Source organism: Pseudonaja textilis, chromosome 15 (genome assembly GCF_049901715.1).
Source record: "Pseudonaja textilis isolate UNSWEBS1 chromosome 15, rPseTex1.2, whole genome shotgun sequence".
NCBI lineage: Eukaryota > Metazoa > Chordata > Lepidosauria > Squamata > Elapidae > Pseudonaja > Pseudonaja textilis.
Genome location: NC_142004.1, coordinates 3,856,430 through 3,878,160, shown reverse-complemented (window position 1 = coordinate 3,878,160; position 21,731 = coordinate 3,856,430). Strand labels below are relative to the sequence as shown.

The 21,731-nt window shown below is 45.4% G+C and overlaps 2 protein-coding genes across 9 annotated transcripts in view; one reads left to right on the top strand and one right to left on the bottom strand.

Moving 5' to 3' along the window:
* TAOK3 (TAO kinase 3) overlaps window positions 1–3,668 on the bottom strand; it is an 85,688-nt gene extending 82,020 nt beyond the window's left edge. For 5 of the 8 annotated variants that reach the window (XM_087913217.1, XM_087913218.1, XM_087913219.1 and 2 more), the window contains exon 1: window positions 3,523–3,668. The gene's annotated coding sequence lies outside the window, so the exon portion shown is untranslated. The remainder of the gene's footprint in view (window positions 1–3,522) is intronic. The other 3 variants (XM_087913222.1, XM_087913223.1, XM_087913224.1) reach the window with 1 other exon arrangement.
* A 1,687-nt stretch (window positions 3,669–5,355) lies between these two features.
* Window positions 5,356–20,654, top strand: SUDS3 (SIN3A corepressor complex component SDS3). The gene is made up of 12 exons (XM_026718680.2): window positions 5,356–5,694; window positions 7,351–7,420; window positions 8,151–8,206; window positions 8,395–8,466; window positions 9,296–9,315; window positions 10,481–10,637; window positions 12,125–12,220; window positions 13,164–13,225; window positions 13,546–13,567; window positions 14,489–14,594; window positions 18,030–18,114; window positions 19,564–20,654. The coding sequence occupies exons 1-12, from the start codon at window positions 5,469–5,471 to the stop codon at window positions 19,660–19,662; spliced, it is 1,071 nt and encodes a 356-aa protein (XP_026574465.1). The 5' UTR covers window positions 5,356–5,468; the 3' UTR covers window positions 19,663–20,654.
* The last annotated feature ends 1,077 nt before the right edge of the window (window positions 20,655–21,731 follow it).

Sequence of the window (21,731 nt, the reverse complement as noted above, 5' to 3'; positions counted from 1 at the left end):
GATGCTAAATTCACCCATTTTGCAATTCCAGCTCAAGATTTCTCTGCCATGCTATTTTAGGGCATGTCGCCTAGCATCAACCAAACTCCTAGCTAGCTGCTGGCCGACATGGAGATTTAGGGGAAAATTGAACACAAACTAGGATTATCTGAAAGAAAGAAGAAAAAAATCTCCCCTCAAGATTCCAAATAGGAATGGTTGCACCGAGAGTGCAGAAAGTCCCTGGACTTATGACGGTGACCGAGTGCCCAAAATTTCCCGGTGTTAAGCGCAACGTTTGCTAGGTGAATTTTGTTCCACGTTAACTACAGTTGTTAAGGGAATCCCTGCAATTGTTAATTTGGGCACAGGGTTGTTGAGTGAACCCGGCTTTCCGATTGACGTTGCTTAAGGTCGCAAAAGGGAATCATGCAACGGTCATAACTATTAATCAGTTTGCTGAACGTCTGAATTTTAGTCATGTGATCGCGGTGGGTGCTGCAATGGTCATAAATGTGAAAAAAATGGTCATTGATTTTTCAACACTGTTCTAACTTCAAATGGTCACTAAAGGAACCGTTGTAAGTCGAGGACTATCTGTATACAGTTTTTTTTAGAAAACTCAAGGGCATTTTGGGGACTCACTAGCCATATTACATCTTGCTCACCAGTATATTCCATGGCGAAATGTAAAGACAAATAAATGGCTATACATGAAGGCAGTTTTCATGTTGACGAAAAACTTCACAATCGTTTTGAAGACATTTTAGAAGGCGGATTTATCTCGGGGTTATTTTGAAAAGTCACAGCTAAGGCTACAATGCTTATTACATCTCCTTTTATCTTTTCCTTTCTTTTTCCTTTGGCTGCACTTGCAAAATTAATTAATAGTCATCATAAGGAAACCTCTCCTTGACTAGGCACCTTATAATTAAATCGGTGTCTCTCTCTCTCACACACACACACACACACAAAGGAGTATTCCTTCTTCCAGATGTTGTAGATTTTAGAAGCAGTCTGTGATGACCCAGGGTGTAACACAAACGTAACAAAATCCAAAACGTAAATAAATGTCCTTCAATGCCTCCAACTTGGCCCCACTGTTCAACAATACTCAGTTGGGGATAAAACGTACTCAAAAATAGTCTTCAAAAGAAAGCAATACAGTCCGAATTTAATGAGCAGATAGAGGTGAAATAAAAAAACCAAACAAACTACAATGATGAAATTTCCACAATGGAAAAAGATAAGTATTTGCCAAATTCAAGGAGATAACAAGGCGCAGTCTGTTGGAAGGACGCCAACCAAGATAACTTCAGGCCCAAATAAAACAAGCTTTGTTTCCAGCGTTTGCCAGTACACAGGTCCAAACTCTTATTCAGCTGTCACAGCTGCAGCCCATGAAGAGGATCAAGGCCCTCTCCTCCCGAGGAGACCACATCTCTCCCTTATCCTTTCCACTCTGTGTGCCCTAGGATGGATAGGGGATGGGCCTGGGTCCTCTTCTGACTGCTCAGCCAGCCATAGGTTTGCCATCACGGGCCTAGGTTGACTTTAAGTGGAATTGTTTTCAAAGCCAAAGGTACTTTCTTTTTCAAGAGGCAACTGGACTTTCTGTTTTTTTCTCTGAAGACCTTTCACTTCTCATCCAAGAAGCTTCTTCGGCTCTGACTGGATGGTGGGGAATGATCATCCAGTCAGAGCTGAAGAAGCTTCTTGGATGAGAAGCGAAATGTCTTCAAAGAAAAACCAAGAAAGTCCAGTCGCTTCTTGGGAGGAAAAAAAAAACACATTTGGGACAACCATGATCTGGATGACGGAGAATCTCCATAGACAAATTGCTTTCAAAGTAAGGAGTTCTCAGGCTTAGCCTCTGGCTTAAAGTTAATCTCTAGTTCAAGGTGGAATTTAGGGAGGAAAAAAAGGATTTGGAAATTGTGAGAAAAAAGGATTTGGAAATTGTGAGAAAAAAGGATTTGGAAATTGTGAGAAAAATTAACCAGTGAGTTGTGGCTTCTCCAACACTGGAAGTTTTTAAGGAGAGATTGGACAGCCATTTTGTCTGAAATGATATAGGGTTTCCCGCCTAAGCAGGGGGTTGGACTAGAAGACCTTCAAGGTCCCTTCCAACTCTGCTATTTTATACTGGGAGACTACACGGCGCTGGGAAGTACAATTTGTCCTTATCTCAAGACCAACTCTGTCCATCTCAGGATAGTCCTTCAACTTTTCTCTATAATCTTTTTCTCTACACACACACGATATCCTTGATCTCATGGTCAACACAGTTCATTACAGCAGGAGTCCATTTTTTTTACATTTGATTTACCAATTATAATTTTTTTATCCTGCCTTTATTATTTTTATAAATAACCCAAGGTGGAGAACAGACATAATGTTCCTTCTTCCTCCTCTTTTTCTCGTGCAACCACAACCCTGGCTAGGTTGAGAGACAGGGGCTGGCCCAAAGCCCCCCGGTTGACTCTTATGTCTAGAACTCCCAATCTCCTGGGGATCGGCCCAAACTCACCTAGCAGGCTTGCATGCCTAAACTTAGAGACTAGAACTCCCAGCCTCCAGTGACTCACATCAATCACAAAGACAAGGACATAAAAAGGGAGAGTTGTTATTTCAGAAGAGTTTGGGTGGGGGGCCAAACCAGCAGCTGCAAAGGTTGCTCCTCCCAGCCCTCCCCTTCTCTGCCCCCCAAATTCTACTTACAGTTCCCCCCCCCTTGGCTGCCTTCCCCAGCATTTCAGGGGTTAAGGTCCACCAGTCTTTTGTCTTCCTTAAAGCAACCCCCCACCCCAACCATCCACTCCAGGTCCCCCCTCCAAACCATGGAGGGCTCTTTGCAGCCTCCAAATCCTTCTTTCCCCCACTTCCCCTCCCAATATAGCCCCCCTCCCTCTCTTGCTTTCCCCATCCTCCCAATACAGACCCCCACCCACCCCTCTCCCCACCTGTCCTCCTCCGCCCCCTCCCAATATAACCCCAACCTCCGCCACTCATCCGACCTCTTGCCCTCCCCCACCCTCCCAATATAGCCCCCTCCCCAATCCTCTCTCCCCCCTCTTGCCCTCTCCAGACCCTCCCCACCTCCTCCCAATAATGCTCCCCCACCGCTCTCTTGCCCACCCCAGACCGCCCCTCCTCCTCCTCCCCAGACCCCCTTCTCCTTCCCAAGATGCCCCTCCCTCTCTCCCCTCCCCCCACTCTTCTCTTTCTTCCCCTCCCTCCCCGCACTGGAACTCTTTGAACAGCCAGGCTCTGCTCGGCGACGGCGGCGCCCACTCCTCCGCGCCCCCCGCCGCCCTCGAGCAGGGAGGCCGACTAGATGACCTCTGGCGTTCCCCCTCTCTTTTTCCCCCTCCCTCCTCCCCAGCGCCACCTTTTCACTTCCTTTCTTAAGGGGTGGGGAAGAGGGAAAAAATAAGCAAATAAAAGCCCCCTCTCCACAATTGGCGGGTGCTTTCCCCCCGCTCCTCCTTGCGAGGCGACCCCCTCCTTTTCCCGCCCCCCGCTTCAAAAGTGCTTCCTTACCCGTCCGGGGCTTGGAAAAGTTCCTAGCCGGCGGCCGGTCAGACCCGGGTAGGATAAGCCCGCGGTGTCCGCACTCCGAGCGACCTCCGCTCCGCCTGAGAGGCAGCAGCCGCCGCTTGCTCGCTTGCTCGCTCGCTCCGTCAGGCGCGGCCGATGGCGATCGATGAGCGTGGCTCTCGACTCCCCGGGTCTGGCCGAACCTCCTCCGAAGGGGAAAGCCTTGGCCGAAGCGACAGATCGGCGCTCGATTCTTTCAGCCTGTTCCCCCCCGTCATTCTAGTTAAGCAGCTCCTCCCTCTCTCGGGCTTTCCCCACCCTCCACGAAGAGCGAGCCAATCAGAGGCGCTTTGGAAAGAGAGGGGGGGCCGGCTCCGCCCACGCGTCGGGAGGGGGGCCTTGTGGGAGGGTGGTTTATACACCTTGCGCGAAGGTGCCGCGCGATTGCTGCGGGGCAAAAAAAAATAAAATAAAAAGGATCCAGGAAAGGTTGCCTGGGGCCAAAAGCCCTGAGTTCGAATTCTACCGGTTGGGGGCTGGAAAACGCCACCTACCAGGGTGCAGCTACTGCTAAAGACAAACTTCTGGTGTGTGCCCCATCCCGCTTGGCCAATAAAGAATTATATTTCTATTATTTTATTTCTCTTTTATTTCTATCATTTCTACTCTATTTCTATTTTATCCCTATTCTATTCTATTTTAATTTTATTCTATTCTACTTTAGTTCTATTTTAATTGTATTCTATTGTATTCTAATCCTATCCTATCTTAATTCTATTTTACTTTAATTCTATTCTTTTAATTCTATTCTATATTCTATTCTATTGCATTGTGTTGCATTCTACTTTAATTCTACTTTAATTCTATTCTACTTTAATTTTATTCTATTTTAATTCTATTCTATTCAATTCCATTCCATTCCATTCTACTTTAGTTTTATTCTACTTTAATTCTATTCTATTCTTTTAATTCTATTCTACATTCTATTCTATATTTACTCTATATTCTAGTGCAATGCATTGCATTCCATTCTACTTTAATTCTATTCTATTTTAATTCTACTTTAATTCTATTCTATTCTTTTAATTCTATTCCATTCCATTCTACTTTAATTTTATTCTACTTCAATTTTATTCTACTTTAATTCTATTCTACTTTAATTCTATTCTATTCTCTATTTACTCTACTCTATATTCTATTCTATTCCATTCTACTTTAATTTTATTCTACTTCAATTCTATTTTATTCTTTTAGTTCTATTCTATATTCTATTCTATATTTACTCTATATTCTAGTGCAATGCATTGCATTCCATTCTACTTTAATTCTATTCTATTTTAATTCTACTTTGATTCTATTCTATTCTTTTAATTCTATTCCATTCCATTCTACTTTGATTTTATTCTACTTCAATTGCATTCTACTTTAATTCTATTCTACTTTAATTCTATTCTATTCTCTATTTACTCTACTCTATATTCTATTCTATTCCATTCTACTTTAATTTTATTCTACTTCAATTCTATTTTATTCTTTTAGTTCTATTCTATATTCTATTCTATATTTACTCTATATTCTATTCTATTGCATTGCATTGCATTCTACTTTAATTCTATTCTATTATTCTATTCCATTCTACTTTAATTCTATTCTATTTTAATTCTACTTTAATGATGTCCTATTCTTTTAATTCTATTCCATAATTAAAAGAAAGAAAGAAAGAAAGAGGGGGGGAGGGAGGGGGGAGGGAGGGACCCGGAGGAAGGCGAGGCCCCGCCCAGGCGTCTACAGAAAGAGCGACGGGCCAGACAAGGTGGAGGAACGCCCCGCGGTCCCGGAAGCAGCTGGCGCGCCTGCGCGGAGGAAGGAGCGCGCTTCTCTGGCCGCCCGCCTGAGGAGGGAGCGGCGCTGAGGGGCGGGAGGACGACCCTCGTCCGGCTTCGCGGGCCATGAGCGCCGCCGCGCTGGTTTCCCCCGCGCTGCCCCCGGGGCCTCCGCTGCCGCCGCCGCCGCCTCCGCCGCCGGCTTCCACGCTGCCCCCGGGGGCCGCCGCCGCTGCTGTCGCTGCAGCCGCCGCCGCCGCCGCCGCCGAGAGCTATGAGGAGGAGGAGCTGGAGAGCCCCGCCGAGGAGGAGGACGGCGAGCGCAGCGGACGCGCTCGGGACTCCGACGAGGGTGAGCCCGGCCGGTCTTGTCTGGGGGGCGGAGGCGGGGGGGGGGCAGATGGAGGGCCGGACTCCAACACCCATCACTCCCCGCCCACTATGGGGGACGGGAGGAGCTAGCTAGACCGTCGCTTCCTATGGAGGGGTGGGGAGGGGGCTGGATTACCATACCCATCCCTTTGGCTGGGGCCTGACCCCAACGCCCATCATGCTGTGCCGACAACGGAGAATATATGGAGTGAACTCCAGCACCCATAATTCTCTCTCTGGGGGGTCGTTGAACCACACTAACCATCGCTTTGGAGGGAGGAGGCAAGTGCTGGACCCCAGGGCCCATCATGCTCCGCCATCAGTGGAAAAAGCATGGGATGAACTGCAACTCCCATCACTTCCCATCTCTGGTGGCTGGACTACAGCACCCATTGCTGGCTGTAGTATGTTTACAGGGGCCCAACCACAGCACCCATCGCTGTGCCCCCTAGCTCAAGGGAGTGCAGGTGCTGGACTACAACACCCATCATCTGGCTTCCCCATGGACGTGGCTTGTCGGCAGGTCGCAAAAGGAGAGTCGTGTGACGCTGCAACCATCATAAATACGAGTCAGTTACGAAGCATAGGGATGTAAATCATGCGAACGTGGAGATGCTGCAACGGGCATAAGCGTGAAAAAAGTTCATAAGTCCCTTTTTTCAGTGCCATTATAACGTCAAATGGTTATTAAATGAACTGTTGTAAGTTGAGGACTATCTATACCAGGGGTCTTCAAACTTGGCAAGTTTAAGACTTGTGGGCTTCAACTCCCAGAATTCCTGGGCTGACATGACTGGAGGAGGAATTCTGGGAGCTGAAGTCCACAAGTCTTAAAGCTGTCAAGTTTGAAGACTCCTGGAATAAATAGATTGAGAAAGAGAGGTAGAATAGAGAGAGAGAAAGAGATAGATAGAATAGATAAGAGGGAGAGAGAGAGAGAGAGAGAGAGAGAGAGAGAGAAAGATAGGATAGATAGATAGATAGATAGAAAGAAAGAATAGATAGGTAGAATCAAGAGACTAAAGAATAGAGGGGGAGAGAGAAAAAGATAGAATAGGTAAAGGGAATAGATAAAGAGAGGTAGAATAGATAGAGAGAAATAGAGAAATAGAATAGATAGATAGAATAGATCAAGGATCTCCAAACTTGGCAAGTTTAAGACTTGTGAGCTTCAACTCCCAGAATTCCTGAGCTAACATGACTGGAGGAGTGGGGATTCTGGGAGTTGAAGTCCACAAGTCTTAAAAGCTGTCAAGTTTGAAGACCTCTGATCTACACCTATTACTCTTCCCATATACGTTGTCTAAAGTGGCTGGGCTACAATACCCTCCTTTTTCCTGCCGTGGATTTCTGGTATCCAACCACAGCACCAAACGCGGCAGTTGCTGCTTCTGGACCACAATGCCCATTACTCTCTCCCTACCATGGAGACTCTGGGTGGTGGACCACAATACCCATCCCTGCCACTTTTAAAAGTCACCCCTGCAGAGGCCCAGCATCTCTAGAGCCACCGGGTTTTAAAAGGCCAGTTTTAAGCAGCTTTTGCCCTGCAGGGTCACCCTGGAGAAACTGGCTTGAACAAAAAAATATTTTTATTTGACTTTTTTTCTGACATGATGCTGATCCTTTTGCTTAGATACGGAAGATGCCAGTGAAACTGATCTGGCAAAACACGATGAGGAAGATTACGTAGAAATGAAGGAACAGTGAGTATTGTGACACCTTGGTACTGTCTAGTATCGGCCTTCTTAGCTCTCAAGACTCATTTTCTACTCTATATTCAAAATAGACTTTAATATACTTATGTATATGTGTGTGTGTGTGTGTATGTATAAATATATGTATAAATATATAACCATGCACATGCACACACATATTCAAGGTACATATATTACTTTATTGACTACATGGGCCATATCAAAGTGCAGATTTCCAAACACAAATTATTACTAAAATCCGATAAAAACCGTTTAAAATGGAATAAAATACAATTAAAATGAAACTGGAATAAATGTACAATTTAAACTGAGATTGGAATAAAGTACAATAATTATACAAGATGGATAGATGGATAGACAGACTGGTAGATGGATAGATAGGTATGTAGATATAGATGTACATATATGTGTGTGTGGTTATGTATCTATTTTTCTTTCGAGAGCATCAGAATTTCATTTTTTAATGTGTGCCAGTGTGTTCACAGAAAAAAAGTGATAATAACAATGTTTCAGTTGCTTTGGGATTGCACTATGGGTACCACCTTTTTGCCTTTTCTTTTGCCACAGTCATTCTATTTCTATTTGCTATTCTTTATATTTTGTTATCTTCTCCAGTTCTTTCTCATCTATTATTATTATTATTAAAAAAAAATGTCCCCTATCCCACTGCCAAGTAACTCTGGGCAGCTTACGACATTAAAACCTGTTCTCTTTGCAGGATGTACCAGGATAAATTGGCATCACTAAAAAGGCAGCTGCAGCAACTACAGGAAGGTAAAGCTTCTAAATTGCCAACTACGATACCATTCAGTTTTGTGAGTTTGCCTACACTGGAATGTTGAGTTGTTGGATCTGGTCTCTTGCAAAACCTGCAGGGGAAAAGAAACTATGCTAACAAGAAGGTTTGTTGGTCCCAAACAGTTGATTCTGCAACGATTTAACTTTGACTTCTTATTCCATAGGTACCTTACAAGAATATCAGAAAAGAATGAAGAAGCTGGATCAGCAATACAAAGAGAGGATTCGCAATGCAGGTGAGCCGGTTGCACTGAGGTGACAAATTCGTCCTAATGTGTAAAATTACCTGGGCAGAATTCTTACCTTACAAAGTGAGGTATCCGCTCTGACACTACAATTGAGCCCAACATTTCCATCGCTATGCTATTAGAGCTAGTTATTCAGTGTTTCCTTTTGGAATTAGCTGGAGCTATCACTAATCGTCAGGTTCATTTATAAAATCAAGAAACAGCCTGTTGTGAGCGCCGTGTTAGTTCTCACAATTCGCTCTCACAATTAGGTCCTATCTATATACTGGAAAATAAATGCCCGAAATTCCATGTAACTTCCATCATTCTTGTTTTGAATCTCCTCAAGCGGCAAGGTGGGCAGTATATAAATTTAATAAATAATGCTTTACCAGACAGACGCCATAATGCTTGGATTGCTGTAACAACATATTCAATTTTTTTTTAATCTTTAGTTTTTAATGTGATTTTATATGTCTGTTTTTAATGCATTTATATCAATCTATGGTGTTTTACATTTTACCTGCTTTGTTGTGCGCTGCCCCAAGGGACTTTTGTTGAGATGGACAAGCTACATAAATATAAATCAAAATTGTATAAATGCAATATAAATGATGAATAAACGTGCGTGCATGCATTTGTGTGTGGGTGAATTGTGTACTTTTGAGGGATTTTGTTCAGAAAGAAGTATATTCAAAGCCCACTTGCCATATTAGCGTTAAAGACAATATCCTCTTTTGTCATCCACAAACCTATCCCAGAACAACTCCAGTATTCTACTAAAATTAAACACGGTTGTATTTTCCTTCTAATAATTGTCATGTCTGTTTCCTTCCAGAGCTTTTTCTTCAGTTGGAAGTAAGTATATCTCACAAAAACTATTTTACGTTAGGACTTCAGGATTATTTATGTTTGCTGCATTGGATTCCAGGCTAGACAGATTTGGAATAAATTCACTGAAATTTAAACAGAGTTGCTGTTAACTGATTTTAATGAATCTTGTACAAAAAAAATATGATTTAGTATACACTCAAGTACTTTCGGTGGGGTGAGTGGCTGGTAGTTTTGTCCATCAGGTACACATAAAAATAGACCAATTTGTCTAGTGATTAAGGCACCAGGCCAATCACCAGGAGATGATGAGTTCTAGTCCTGACTTAGCCACGAAAGACAGCTGGTGACTTTGGCCCAATCACCAGGAGACCATGAATTCTAGTCCCCACATTAGGCATGAAAGCTGGGTGGGTGACTTTGGGCCAATCACCTGGAGACTGAGAGTTCTAGTCCCACCTCGGCCGCGGCAAGTTGTCCCATTGCACTGCTCACTATCGTCGCCAACGGCCAGCAGAGTAAAATCTGCAAGGACTCCCTTTTTGTACCAAGTGGCGGGACCTGTAAAATCTAATCCCTAAAACCAATAATTGAGGCTTGCTTGCTGCATTTATTTAACAGTAGGCACTGGAGGAATTCCTTCCAGAAAATAATGGGACATTATTTTCCCATCCTACATACAAAAAAATTGCAGTGGTGCATTTCAGAAAGCGGAGGGGGAAATGATTCAAGTCATACATAACATCTAGGTGATATAAGCAGAGGTACTTGTAATTAGCAAGCCTCAGGTTAGTTTCTTGCTACTGTTACTGTCTCCAAGAAATAATCGTTGTCTTAAGAAATCCACCAGTTACATTGCCATAGAAATTTTATAAAAGCTTACTGAAAACCTGACACTTCAGGTTGCCCCAGTTAACTCCATTCCTTCTGCGTTTTTATTTGGCAAACGAATAACAGACCATGTTTATATATTTCCCTTTAGACTGGCCATTCTCTTCCATCCATCAATCCACATTCACCTTCCTTTTGCTGCACCCCTGGGACTCTGCGATCATTATTTTGGACCCAATTTATTAGAACCCCACCCAAGATGGGAGTCAGGCAGCCGCTTAATGAATTCACTCACGCAACAGCAACCTACGTTTCACCTTAACCTTAAAAGTGCTCTCCTTTTCTTTTGGGTGTGGATTAGACAGAGCAGGTGGAACGAAACTACATCAAAGAGAAAAAAGCAGCAGTGAAGGAGTTTGAAGATAAAAAAATCGAGCTGAAGGAGAGCTTGATTGCTGAATTGGAAGAGAAGAAGAAGATGATTGAGAGTGAGAAGCTCACCATGGAACTGACAGGAGGTGAAGCAGAGACCAGAACCTTTTCCAAACCGTTGAGACAAATCGCTTTGGATGCATTTGGCTCAATACGTAGATTCAATGCAATGTTTACGAATGTGTTCTGACCCAAACATGACAAAACCTCTGACGTGAACTCAAAAGTTTCCTTTATTAGGAATTTTGGCAGCCCCGGTAAAATGTTTATCACGCAGGCTAATAAATCTGTCCATCAGGGAGAGGAATAGTTGTCTGCCACAACTATTAATCCCTGCCCCCTGCCTTTTATCCCCAGAGCTAGGGTGGGGCTTCTCTAGCAGCAGTGGCTCTTCTGTCCCAAGGACCGGCCTATAGATTTCCACTGCTCTCCTCTCCTCTGCCTTCTGCGCATCAGGCACTGATCCCAGCTCCCCCTCTTCCTCATCAGCCACCTCCAGACCTGGGGGCTGTTGACTCTCCATCTGAGAGCTGATGGACGGCCCAGACTCGGTCTCTCTCTCTCTCTCTCTCTCTGCCAGCTCCCTTCCCTCTTCTTCCCCTCAGAGCTCTCAGGTTGCCCTGATGCTGTCCTTGACTCTCACGCTGCCGCCGCCGCCTCTTATTCGGCTGAAGGAGAGGCCGGCAGTTGACAGGCCACAACAGAAAGTCCGCCTGGTTTGGAGATTGAGTGAAATTGAATAACAGAGTTGGACTCTACATTCTATAGATGTGAAAAATATATCGGTGGGGGGGTGGAGTGGGGAGTAAAGAAATAGTTTTTGTTGTTGTTTGACACACAAAAAACGATAGTGTACACAGCGAACAAGATAACTATGGTGGGTTTCGTATCACAAATCACTAGCCAAACACTTCCCAAGCGTTTAGGACTGTGTGATGTATTGGCGGATTATGCACACAGATCCCAGTAAGGTGGCCTTCTGCAGCTGAGCAATGGTGATCTTGTCAGTGCCAATTGTTTTTAAGTGCTTGCCTAAGTCTTTAGGCAGAGCACCCAGTGTGCCCAGTACCACTGGAACCACATGCACTGGTTTATGCCAGAGTCTCTACAGTTCGATTCTCAAGTCCTGATATCTGGTGACTTTTTCAAGTTGTTTCTCGTCGATTCTGCCGTCACCAGGTATGGCAATGTCGACGATCCACACTTTTTTCTTTCCCACAATTGTGATATCCGGGGTGTTGTGTTTCAAAACTTTGTCAGTCTGTATTCGGAAGTCCCACAGTAGTTTTGCATTATTATAATTATTATTATTATTAGTAGTAGTAGTAGTAAATCTTTAGTGAGATTCACAGCCTTTGGGGCTGGTTGGTAGCTCAACAGCTCGAGTCCTAACCAAGGATCTAGGAGCTGTTCAGGTAGTGTCGGAGGACATAAGCTGTTCCAAGTAGGGTGGTTTTTTGTAAAATCAGATGATGATGATGCCTCAGTACTCAGGTGGGTTTGTTTTTTCCCCCCTGAGCCTTTAAAGAAATTTGTGGATCTCATAATTCAATTGGTTTGTTGCTCTCTTCAGATTCCATGGAAGTGAAACCGATTATGACCAGGAAGTTGCGGAGGAGGCCAAACGATCCAGTGCCCATTCCTGACAAAAGGAGGAAACCGGCTCCAGATATCCTTTCTACCATGAAACCTTGCCCTGAAAGCCAAGGCTGGCCGGCATAGGTAGTCCTTGACTTAACGACGATTCATTTAGCAGCGGTTCAAAGTCGCAACTGAAAGGGAAACCAGTCTTAAAAGTTGCCAAGATTGATCGCCCCTGCTTTATTTATTACCTGATCACCCGTTTAAGTACTTTCCAAGCTATTTTTCCAGCACCAACTGATTTTTTTTAGATGGCCTCGATATCAGGGAAACTGACCTCCTAGTGTTAAAGATCCCACCTCCTTCCCCTCTTTTCCCAAAAATCGGGATGTTCATTCATATTCAATCAACATTGGCTAAAACCAAACTCCAGCCCACCTCTCAGTATGACATGGGAAAATGAGAGGGCACCATTGGGTTGTTTTGGCAAGGCCCTAAGCCAGGGATCAGCAACCTGCGTTTCTGGAAGGCAGAAGGGAGAGGAGAGGAGAGCAGTGGAAATCTATGGGCCGGTCCTTGGGATGGAAGAGCCACCGCTGCTAGCGAAGGCCCACCCCAGCTCTGGGGGTACAGTTGGGTTCTGTAGGAAGAGCTCTGTGGAGGCTGGTGGCTGTCAAAATCCCAGAGGTTGCAAAAGGAATTGAAGCAGGCTGGGTAATAGTTTAAGGCAGCGGTTGGCAACCTGCGGCTCTGGAGCCGCATGTGGCTCTTTCCATCCCTCTTCTGGGCTCCCTGTTGCTGGTCGGCTCCACAATTGGCTTTAGGTTCTGGACAGGTAGAGGAAAAAAGACGCCGCGCTAGGAGGAGACTCTATGGTGGGGGAAACTGCCATGGGGTCTGTTTGGCTCCAGAATTGAATTGGGGGAGGGGCTTCTGGTTAGGACCTTTGTGGCTCTTTGAGTGTTTAAGGTGGCCGACCCCTGCCCTAAGCAGTTCCATGACTGTTTTGGATGACCCTTAATGTGGATTACCTCAGCTCAATTATCTCCTAACGGATGAGCAGATCATGGAAGATTTGAGGACTCTCAATAAGGTAAGTGCGGCTAGGAGAATAAGCAGGAGAAAAAAAACAACAACCCCTTAGTTTTCTGTCTAACCACCTCAGCTGCAAATATTTAATAGTTTTGGGGATCTCTAGAAAGTGGGGTTCTAGGAATATTTTCCCTTCCCAGGTGATGTGGCCGGTAGCCACGCCACCCAAGGAAATGATGGGGTTTGGAATCCAGCACATCTAGATTGCAACCTCAGCTGGTCCCTCTTCGTACAACTGAAAACAGCTAAAAATGAATTTCTCAGATTTCTTGGTTGTATTTTTGCGACTATAGCTTCAACAGTTTTCCTTTTCTTTTCCAGCTTAAATCGCCCAAAAGACCAGGTGAGTAATATGACCATGGGCATTGCTTTAATTTAATTTATTACGACTTGGAACAGAGGGAAGACGCTTCGTGTCCTTCTTGCCATACGGAAAATCCCAGATTCTACATCCGTCCGCTGCCCCTTTGGTATATTAGAATAACTTTATTGTCTCTTTAAATGTATACCAATTGGCGTACTTTAAAATGAAATTTCACTGCATGCCAGCTCTCAAAGGGTCACCCCCTCCAATATACAGTACAAAAGCGTGACAAAAATATCAATAAATAAGTAAGTAAAAATAGGCCCATACCCACATAGATGACACAGAGAAACAACACAGTCTAGTTTGCGGGTATAAATGTACATAGCGAGAAAAACTAGTCTTGTGAGTTTACCAGACAGATGGAATTCTCATCCAAGAAGCTTCTTCAGCTCAGACTGTTATGGTGGGGAAAGAAAGGATTTATACTCCTTGCGGACAACTGGTCGTTTGCATCCTTTTGGAGGGCTGTTGAAGCACTTGGGGGTTTATCTGCGTCCACATCTATAGCTATACAATTTGGGATGAACACCCTTTGAACAGTGTGGGAGTAGGAATGGATTTCCAGGGGGGAAAATTGCAGACTACGGGAACCCTTTGCACTACTCAGGTGATCCTGAGGACAGAGATAACACCCCCCCAAGTGGCCTCAACGACCCTCTCAAAGGATGCAAATGACCAGCGGTCTGCAAGGAGCATAAATCCTTCCGTTCCTCACCGTCCAGCCAGAGCCGAAGAAGCTCCTTGGAGGAGAAGCGAAACGTCTTTCAAAGAAAAAAAAAAAAACAAAGTCCAGCTGCCTCCTGAAAACATCTTTGGCACAACCATGTCGTGGATGACCGACAACCTCCATAGGCTTTTAAACCGATGCTTATCGCCTGTTCCTCTTTTCTCTCCCAGCATCTCCTTCCTCGCCCGAGCATCTTCCGACGACGCCAGCAGAATCCCCCGCTCAACGATTCGAGGCACGGATAGAAGACGGAAAGCTTTATTACGATAAACGATGGTAAGGGGCGTGTGTGGAATGAGGGGCTTTTTTTAAGAGCAAGGTTTAAGAACAACGTTTTTGCTCTGGTCAGAAGCTAAGTTTGGAGGGAAGTAATGGCTGTTCGCGCTCAGGGGGACTATACTGTCTAGGTCGGCCTGGCAAGGGGATTCTGGGAATCGTAGTTCCAAAGTCTCCCCATAGAGCCAAACTCGGGAGGAAATGGAAATCAAGGTCGTGTTATGAACGTTTTATACCACTAGGTGGCAGGAGACCATCAGAAATTGTCTCTGGAAAAAAAAATGCCTTTTTCTCCTTTTCCATATCTGCCATATCTTTAAAAAGATCCTCTCTACAGCCCTTGTTTAATGACCGGTTACCCAAAGTAGGTAACCTCATTAGTGCTACTGGGCTGGCACCATTGATGGTATCTAGTCTGCAAAAAAACAACCAAGCTCAGAGAGCACCAAGGACCCCACAGTCATTCTCCTCCTCCTCTTCCTCCCCGCCACAAACCCCACTCCCTTCTAGCATTGATGATGTTACCTAGTTTGGGTAATGAAACATCTGCAAGAAAGCCACCAACCTCATTGAACACTAAGGTGTCTTCCCTAACTACCTATCTACCTACTTTCCTTCCTTCCTTCTCTCCCTCCTTCTTTCTTCTCTTCTCCACAAATTCCACTCCCTTCTGGCATTGGTATTCACTGGCTCGGGCTTTTCTGCATGTAATAGAATATTTGTTATATTTAGGCTAAACGTTTTGTTTAATTTCAGAACGTTTCTGGTTGTTTTCGTTCTCCTTTTACAGCTTTTGCTATGCTCAAGGTAGCCATCGCCTTTTACTGTGATAAATGTGTATTGTATTTTTTTTTTAAATTAATTGCAATAGTTCGGCAAAAAAGTCGATACTTTTAAAATAGCTCCCATGTGTAGGTGGACAATTTTGACATGCAAATTAAAATTCCCCAGCTATCATATGTCTTTTAAACATGAATCTGCCGGCTGCTGCAAAAATGCATTTCTTTCCCCTACTTTTCTTGATAGGCAACATGTAAAAGGATCATTATCTCAAAAGAACAAACAATCGTGGCTAGGAGTGGAATATTTAAAGTGCCTTAATGGTGTTTATACTTATAAAAATAATGGTTTTCAGGGTGGAACCGAGAATCTGTGTAAAGAGTTGAGTGAAACCTGGTTTTTAGTGGAAATAAACCCTCATTTATGGAGTCAGGTGTGATAGACAGTGCTTGCTTAGGACAATTGCGTGCGGCAGCGAAAAGACAACACTACTATCTACGTAGGGAGTCCTCAACTGCGTTAAGCCATAATTGGGAAGAGAATTTCCATTGCTAAGCACAGTTGGTTGTTATCGTAAATAAGAGAAATCCCAGAAGTTATCCCAGAAATCAAAGCTGTTGGATTTGACACACTCATACATTCAAAACCCGTGCCTAACATTTTAGATCATATCAGAAAGCATAAAAGGTTTTCCCTTGCTCTAATAAATCCCATGGTCATTTCCATTATAATTGACAGGCAGGGTAAAAAGCAATGATACTTCACTTTAAATGCCAGAAATTGGGAGAAGTGTAAAACAGCCCCACCCCTCCTCTCTCTCCCCCCTCTCCTCTCTCTCTCTCTCTCTCTCTCTCTCTCTCTCTCTCTCTCATTACCTCCCCTCTTCCCTCGGGCGTACGGTTGCAGGTTGTTCTATGTTTCTTGCAGGCAGGTGAAGTTTCCAATCAATACAGTAATACAAGCAGCGGAGAGGAAATTTACACAAACCACAATGGAAGCAGCCTTTTGAACGTGGTTGGGCAGGAGGCTGAGCTATTAAGAGCAATCAGGAACGGGGAGAGATTCTCTGTGCTTTACCTAGATACCCAAGTGGAGCAGCGTAAACAGGAAGCGCATGTCAAACAATTTAGGCTTGTGATTAGGGGATGCTTAATCTCTACCTGAAACGCTTAATCTCTCTTCCCCACTGGGGAAAAGAAGATCTGGTTCAAAAATGATGCCTTGGAAGAAGATAATTTTATTGTCATTTTACTGCGAGCACACCGGCCTGCATTAGAAATGAAGTTCTGTTGCCTGCTCTCGAGAGAAGTGTATAACTACCCAAACACATATATAACACACATGCTAAATACATACATAACTATATATCTGCACCACACACACACACACACACACACACTCACACTGTACATAGCAAAAAGAGTGGAACAGCAGGGAGGGAGTGTTATGACCCAGGGTTCTCAAAATCATGAAGCCGACTCCTTGTCCCGAGAAAACGCCTTATATTTAGGTTAAAGTGAATTCCTCTCCAGCAAAGTCCCAGCCAACAGTCTTTCACAACTATAGACCTTTATCAGGCTTGGAGAGTTGCCAGGCCGATAGCTTCCAAACACCACGCTGTAGCAGAAATTACTTGGCAAGGTGTCAGGAACACATCTTCATCCTCATGAATTGAACTTATTGTCTCCTGCAAAACCGCACTCCCCTTTCGCTCCTCTTTATTCCCTATGGGAGGGGCCATTCACCGTCCACCTGTGCCCTTACTCCCAAGTCGACCCTTGTTCCTTAATTGTTCCCTTCTCCTGGCAGCTCTGTGCATGCGCACACTGGGAACAGGCTCCAGCTGTTCTTCTGCCCCACTGATCTCCAACTCTGAAGGCAGCTGATAACTGTCGGCCCCATCTCTGCCTCCGACGCAGAGCCCTCGCCAGTGCCTTCCCCAGACTCCAGACTCCAGGACTGGCACATGTTCCTCCCCAAGCTCCTCATTGCCTGAGCCTGCTGCCAACTCGGCTGGCCACTGGCGGGCCACAATGGAGATCCACGGGTCGTAGAACATGAAGGAAGGAAGTAGAGAGGTAGATTTCTCCTTTTCCAAAAGCCAAGATGGCTGTGAATAAAACAAGGGAAACGAGAAGAGGCTTTCGCATCGAAGTAAGAAACTGATCATAAAGAAAGGTTACAGGAATTTAGAATTCCCATTGAGAGTTCTGGGTTGCATGCTAAGGATAACCGCCAAGCAATTGTCGCTTTATTTCCGGTCGAATTTCTTCTAAATGTGCATGGCTGGAGTTCAGGTAGTCCTTGATTTACAACAGTTTAGTGACCATTCAAAGTTACAAAGGCGCTGGGGAAAAAAGGGGACACAGATATGCAATTGAAGGAGAAACGGAGGCCACGTGTTCACACAATATGCCGAGTCAGGTCAAGAGGTACCTAGCAGATGTATTCACACAGCGAGCGCAACTCAGTTCGAATTAAATTTGATTCAGTGTATGTATAAGTGTGTAGTTCAAAAACCAATCCTCCTGTTAAGATTTTAGGTTTTGTATTCTATGTTTTGTATTGTACCCCCATGTCCCCCCCTTTTTTAAAAACTGAAATCTGATATGAACGTGCCCTACGATAAATCAGTACACATTTTCTTTTTTCCAGGTATCACAAGAGCCAGGCTATTTATCTGGAGTCGAAAGAGAACACTAAAATCAGCTGCGTGATCAGCTCGGTGGGAGCCAACGAGGTAAGACAATGTCTCCTTTTGGTCCAGGGGCTCCAGAGTTGCAGCCTTCCCCATAACTTTGGCGTGTGATAAACTGTCTTGTTCTTGCTTCCGTTGCATGGCAACCATCCGCTGAAGAGCATCAGGGAAGGATCCTTCAGAGCAGGAAGGGAGATTTTCATTGAGCAATTATTTCTTCGGATTAACACTTCTGATCTTAACCACCACGCTCCTTTTGAAACTTAATCAGAACTCTCGTCTAGCTTTTCTGGCGGTGGCTCAGAAACAGAGACCCTTACTGCTCCAATGCTTTTAAATCCGTGCGCTCCTTTGACTCTTTCTTGCCCTTAGATGGGTTGCTAAAGTGGAGCATGGTTGGTTTCTAGCTGGATAATGGATGGGCTTTTCAGTTGAAAGCTATCATCTTTCCTGCTTCTGTAGAAGAGCAGGCAGAGATGGAGGGCGGAGTTAAGCATGTCATTAGCTTGGAATCCTTTTGTTGCCACAAATGGTCCAAGTCTAAATTACTCTTGAATTCTGCTGATTCTTATCTAGCGCCAGTTTAGTGCTGAACTTTAGTTGACTAGATTCTTGTGTTGAACAACACATCTTCTGAACTGCAACTTAATGAGTGACAGCAGTCTTCCGGTACTCGGGGGGCTGTCATAGACAAGAGGGGATTGACTTCTTCTCCAAACTACCTGAGGGCAGGTCAAGAAGTAATAGGTGAAAGATCATTAAAGAAAGATCCAACCTGGAACTAGGGAGAAATTTTCTGACAGTGAGAACAAACAGTGGGACAGCTTGCCTCATCAGCAGAGATTTTCAAGAAGAGACTGGACTGCCCTTTGTCCAGAGTAGACTTATATACCACTTCTCAGTGCTTTATAGCCCTCTCTAAGCAGTTTACATATTCAGCCTCTTGCCCCCAACAATCTGGGTCCTCATTTTAACCACCTTGGAAGGATGGAAGGATGAGCCAACCTTGAGCCAATGAAAATCGAACTGCTGGCAGTGGGCAGAGTTAGCCTGCAGTTGCACTAGCATTTAGACTTACATACTCCTTTGCAGCCCTCTCTTAAGTGGTTTACAGAGTCAGCCTGTTGCCCCCAACGATCTGGGTCCTCATTTTACCATCCTCGGAAGGGCGGAAGGCTGGGTTAATCTTGAGCCTGGTGAGAATCGAACTGCCAAATTGCAGGCAGCAGAAGTAGCCTCTAACCACGGCGCCACCACGGCTGCTATAGGGTCTCCTACCTGAGCAGGGGGGTTGGACTAAAAGACCTTCGAGGTCCCTTCCAATCCTACTGTTGTAGTTTAACCAAGGTGGGTGGAATTGCAGGTAGAATCCACGTGGCCTTCCAGGTTCTATAACGTGGTATCCAACACCAGTTCTAAAACTGCTCCATAACAGAAACAATTCTCTCCAGCGTCACCATTTCTCTCTCTGTGTGTCCCAACCCTTGACAGATCTGGGTGAGGAAAACCAGCGACAGCACAAAAATGAGGATCTACCTTGGGCAGCTCCAGCGGGGCGCTTTTGTCATCCGACGGCGATCCGCGGCTTGACTGTCGTCTTCCTCTCACCCCACCCCGGCAAACCCTCGTATTAAGGACAACCGGCCGTCTGCGAGATGTGTGCTTGTGCCCCGTAGGTGTGATCAGGCCAGAAACAAAAAACCATCACCCTTCCCTTCCTTTGGAAGTGTTGTCTACAACCAGCTGCGTTTCCCCCCCCCACCCACCCGTGTTTCTCTCGCGGAACGCCCCGCCACCCGGACCGACGGTTCCGCTTTCTCAAGCGGGAGACTGCCAGGTTTTTTTTTTTTCGTCTTCCCGTTATTTCAACCTGTTTTAAATGGTGTTTCGGTGGCGGAAGGCCGACGACCCGGGCGGCCTGGAGGAAGCTCCGCCAAACCCTCCTCCAGCGAGGCCAAACGTTCACCGGAGGAGAAAGCGACAGCGTTGGGACGCGTTAATAAAAAGGGACGGCGTTTGAACATGCCCAGGAAGTGGTTTGGAAACTCTCAGAACCCGCCCTGGATTTCGCGTTATTTATACGGAAAGGAGTTTTCGCGGTTTTTCTTGATTTGCGGCCCAAGCTAGGTTCAGAGCTTGGTGTGATTTTATTTTTTTCCATTCTTGGTTTTGCAGGCAAAAATGGACACACGGGGGGGGGGGCGGATTTCTCTTCTTTCGGGGTTCCCCCTCCGCTGATCCCCCTTCCCTGCTCAAAGCAGCACTGAGACCACCAGGAAGGCTGAGGAGGGTGTTTGTGAAGCTGACCGTGTCAGCAAAGGTACCACGTTTGTGGGAGTACCTTCACCTCCTTCAGTCTGGCCTTCTCCAAAGCCAGGAAAAAAAAACTTCGGTCGCATCGTTGGCTTTGTGCATGCAAGTTGATTCCTTCTTTGACTTTCTCCCTTTCTCCCCCCACACCTTCCCCAAATGTAAATACTAAGAGAGTAGAGCTCGGATCCAGACTGAAAGCCCAGGCTGCGTTTCCCAGCATTGTACCATTTTTATGACATGTTGCTCCCCAAATATTTTTTAATCTCTCCGGTGTTGTGTGTGTCGCGTTGGCTTTCTTTCTCCTGGCTTCACCAACGCTGCCCAGGTTGTGTGGCTTCACTTTCTGGCTCCCGCCATCGACCTTCTCTGAAGAGCGAAGGTCTCTTACTTATTCCAGATCGCTCCACAGATGGTGAAGGGTGGAACGAATCGAGAAATTGGGTTCAAAAATAAAATACGGAGTCATCCATCACAGTTAAACCAAGATTATGCACCCCATGGGCGTATACGCCAAGATTACACATTCCAGAAATGCAGTGAGAAAGGGTCATAGCCGTAGCAGGCTGTATCCTCAGGGTTGGGTGGATTATCTGACTCTTCGCAGAGATCCTGGCAATGGGCCCAAAGTCCATCGGCTGATTTTCATGCCTAAGAACTCAGGACTAGAACTCCCAGTCTCCTGGTGATAGGCCAAAGTCACCCAGTTGGTTTTCATGCCTCAGGCAGGTCTAGAACTGACGGTCTCTTGTTGATTGGCCCAGTTGCCCAGCTGGCTTTCATGCCTAAGATAGAACTCACAGTCTCCTGGCGATTGGCCAAAGTCAACCAGTGGCTTTCTTGCCTTAGGTAGGACTAGAACTCACGGTCTCTTGTTGATTGGCCCAGTTGCCCAGCTGGCTTTCATGCCTAAGATAGAACTCACAGTCTCCTAGGGATTGGTCCAAAGTCACCCAGTCAGCTAGACTAGAAGTCATCTGGTGATTGGCCCACAGTTCCCAAGACAGCTTTCACGCCCAGGACAGGACTAGAACTCACCATCTCGTGGTGATTGCTCCAAAGTCACCCAGCCAGCTTTCACACCCAAGGACTAGAACTCACCATCTCCTGGTTTCTAAAGCAGCATCTTACTGGCTCTCAAGTAAACCTATAGTGAGCCTTGTGCAAAAATACTGCGTGCCCTACTCAGCATCAAGAATTGTTTTTCCAAGGATTGGCTTCTTAAAAGAGCATCCCAAGCTGGCTTTTTCCAGCCTGGATGCACTCCACGGTGTAGCCCAGTTGACTTGTTGGGAAGTCTCAAGACGCTATTGTCCACATTTCCGAGGATGTATATATAAGCCATTCCT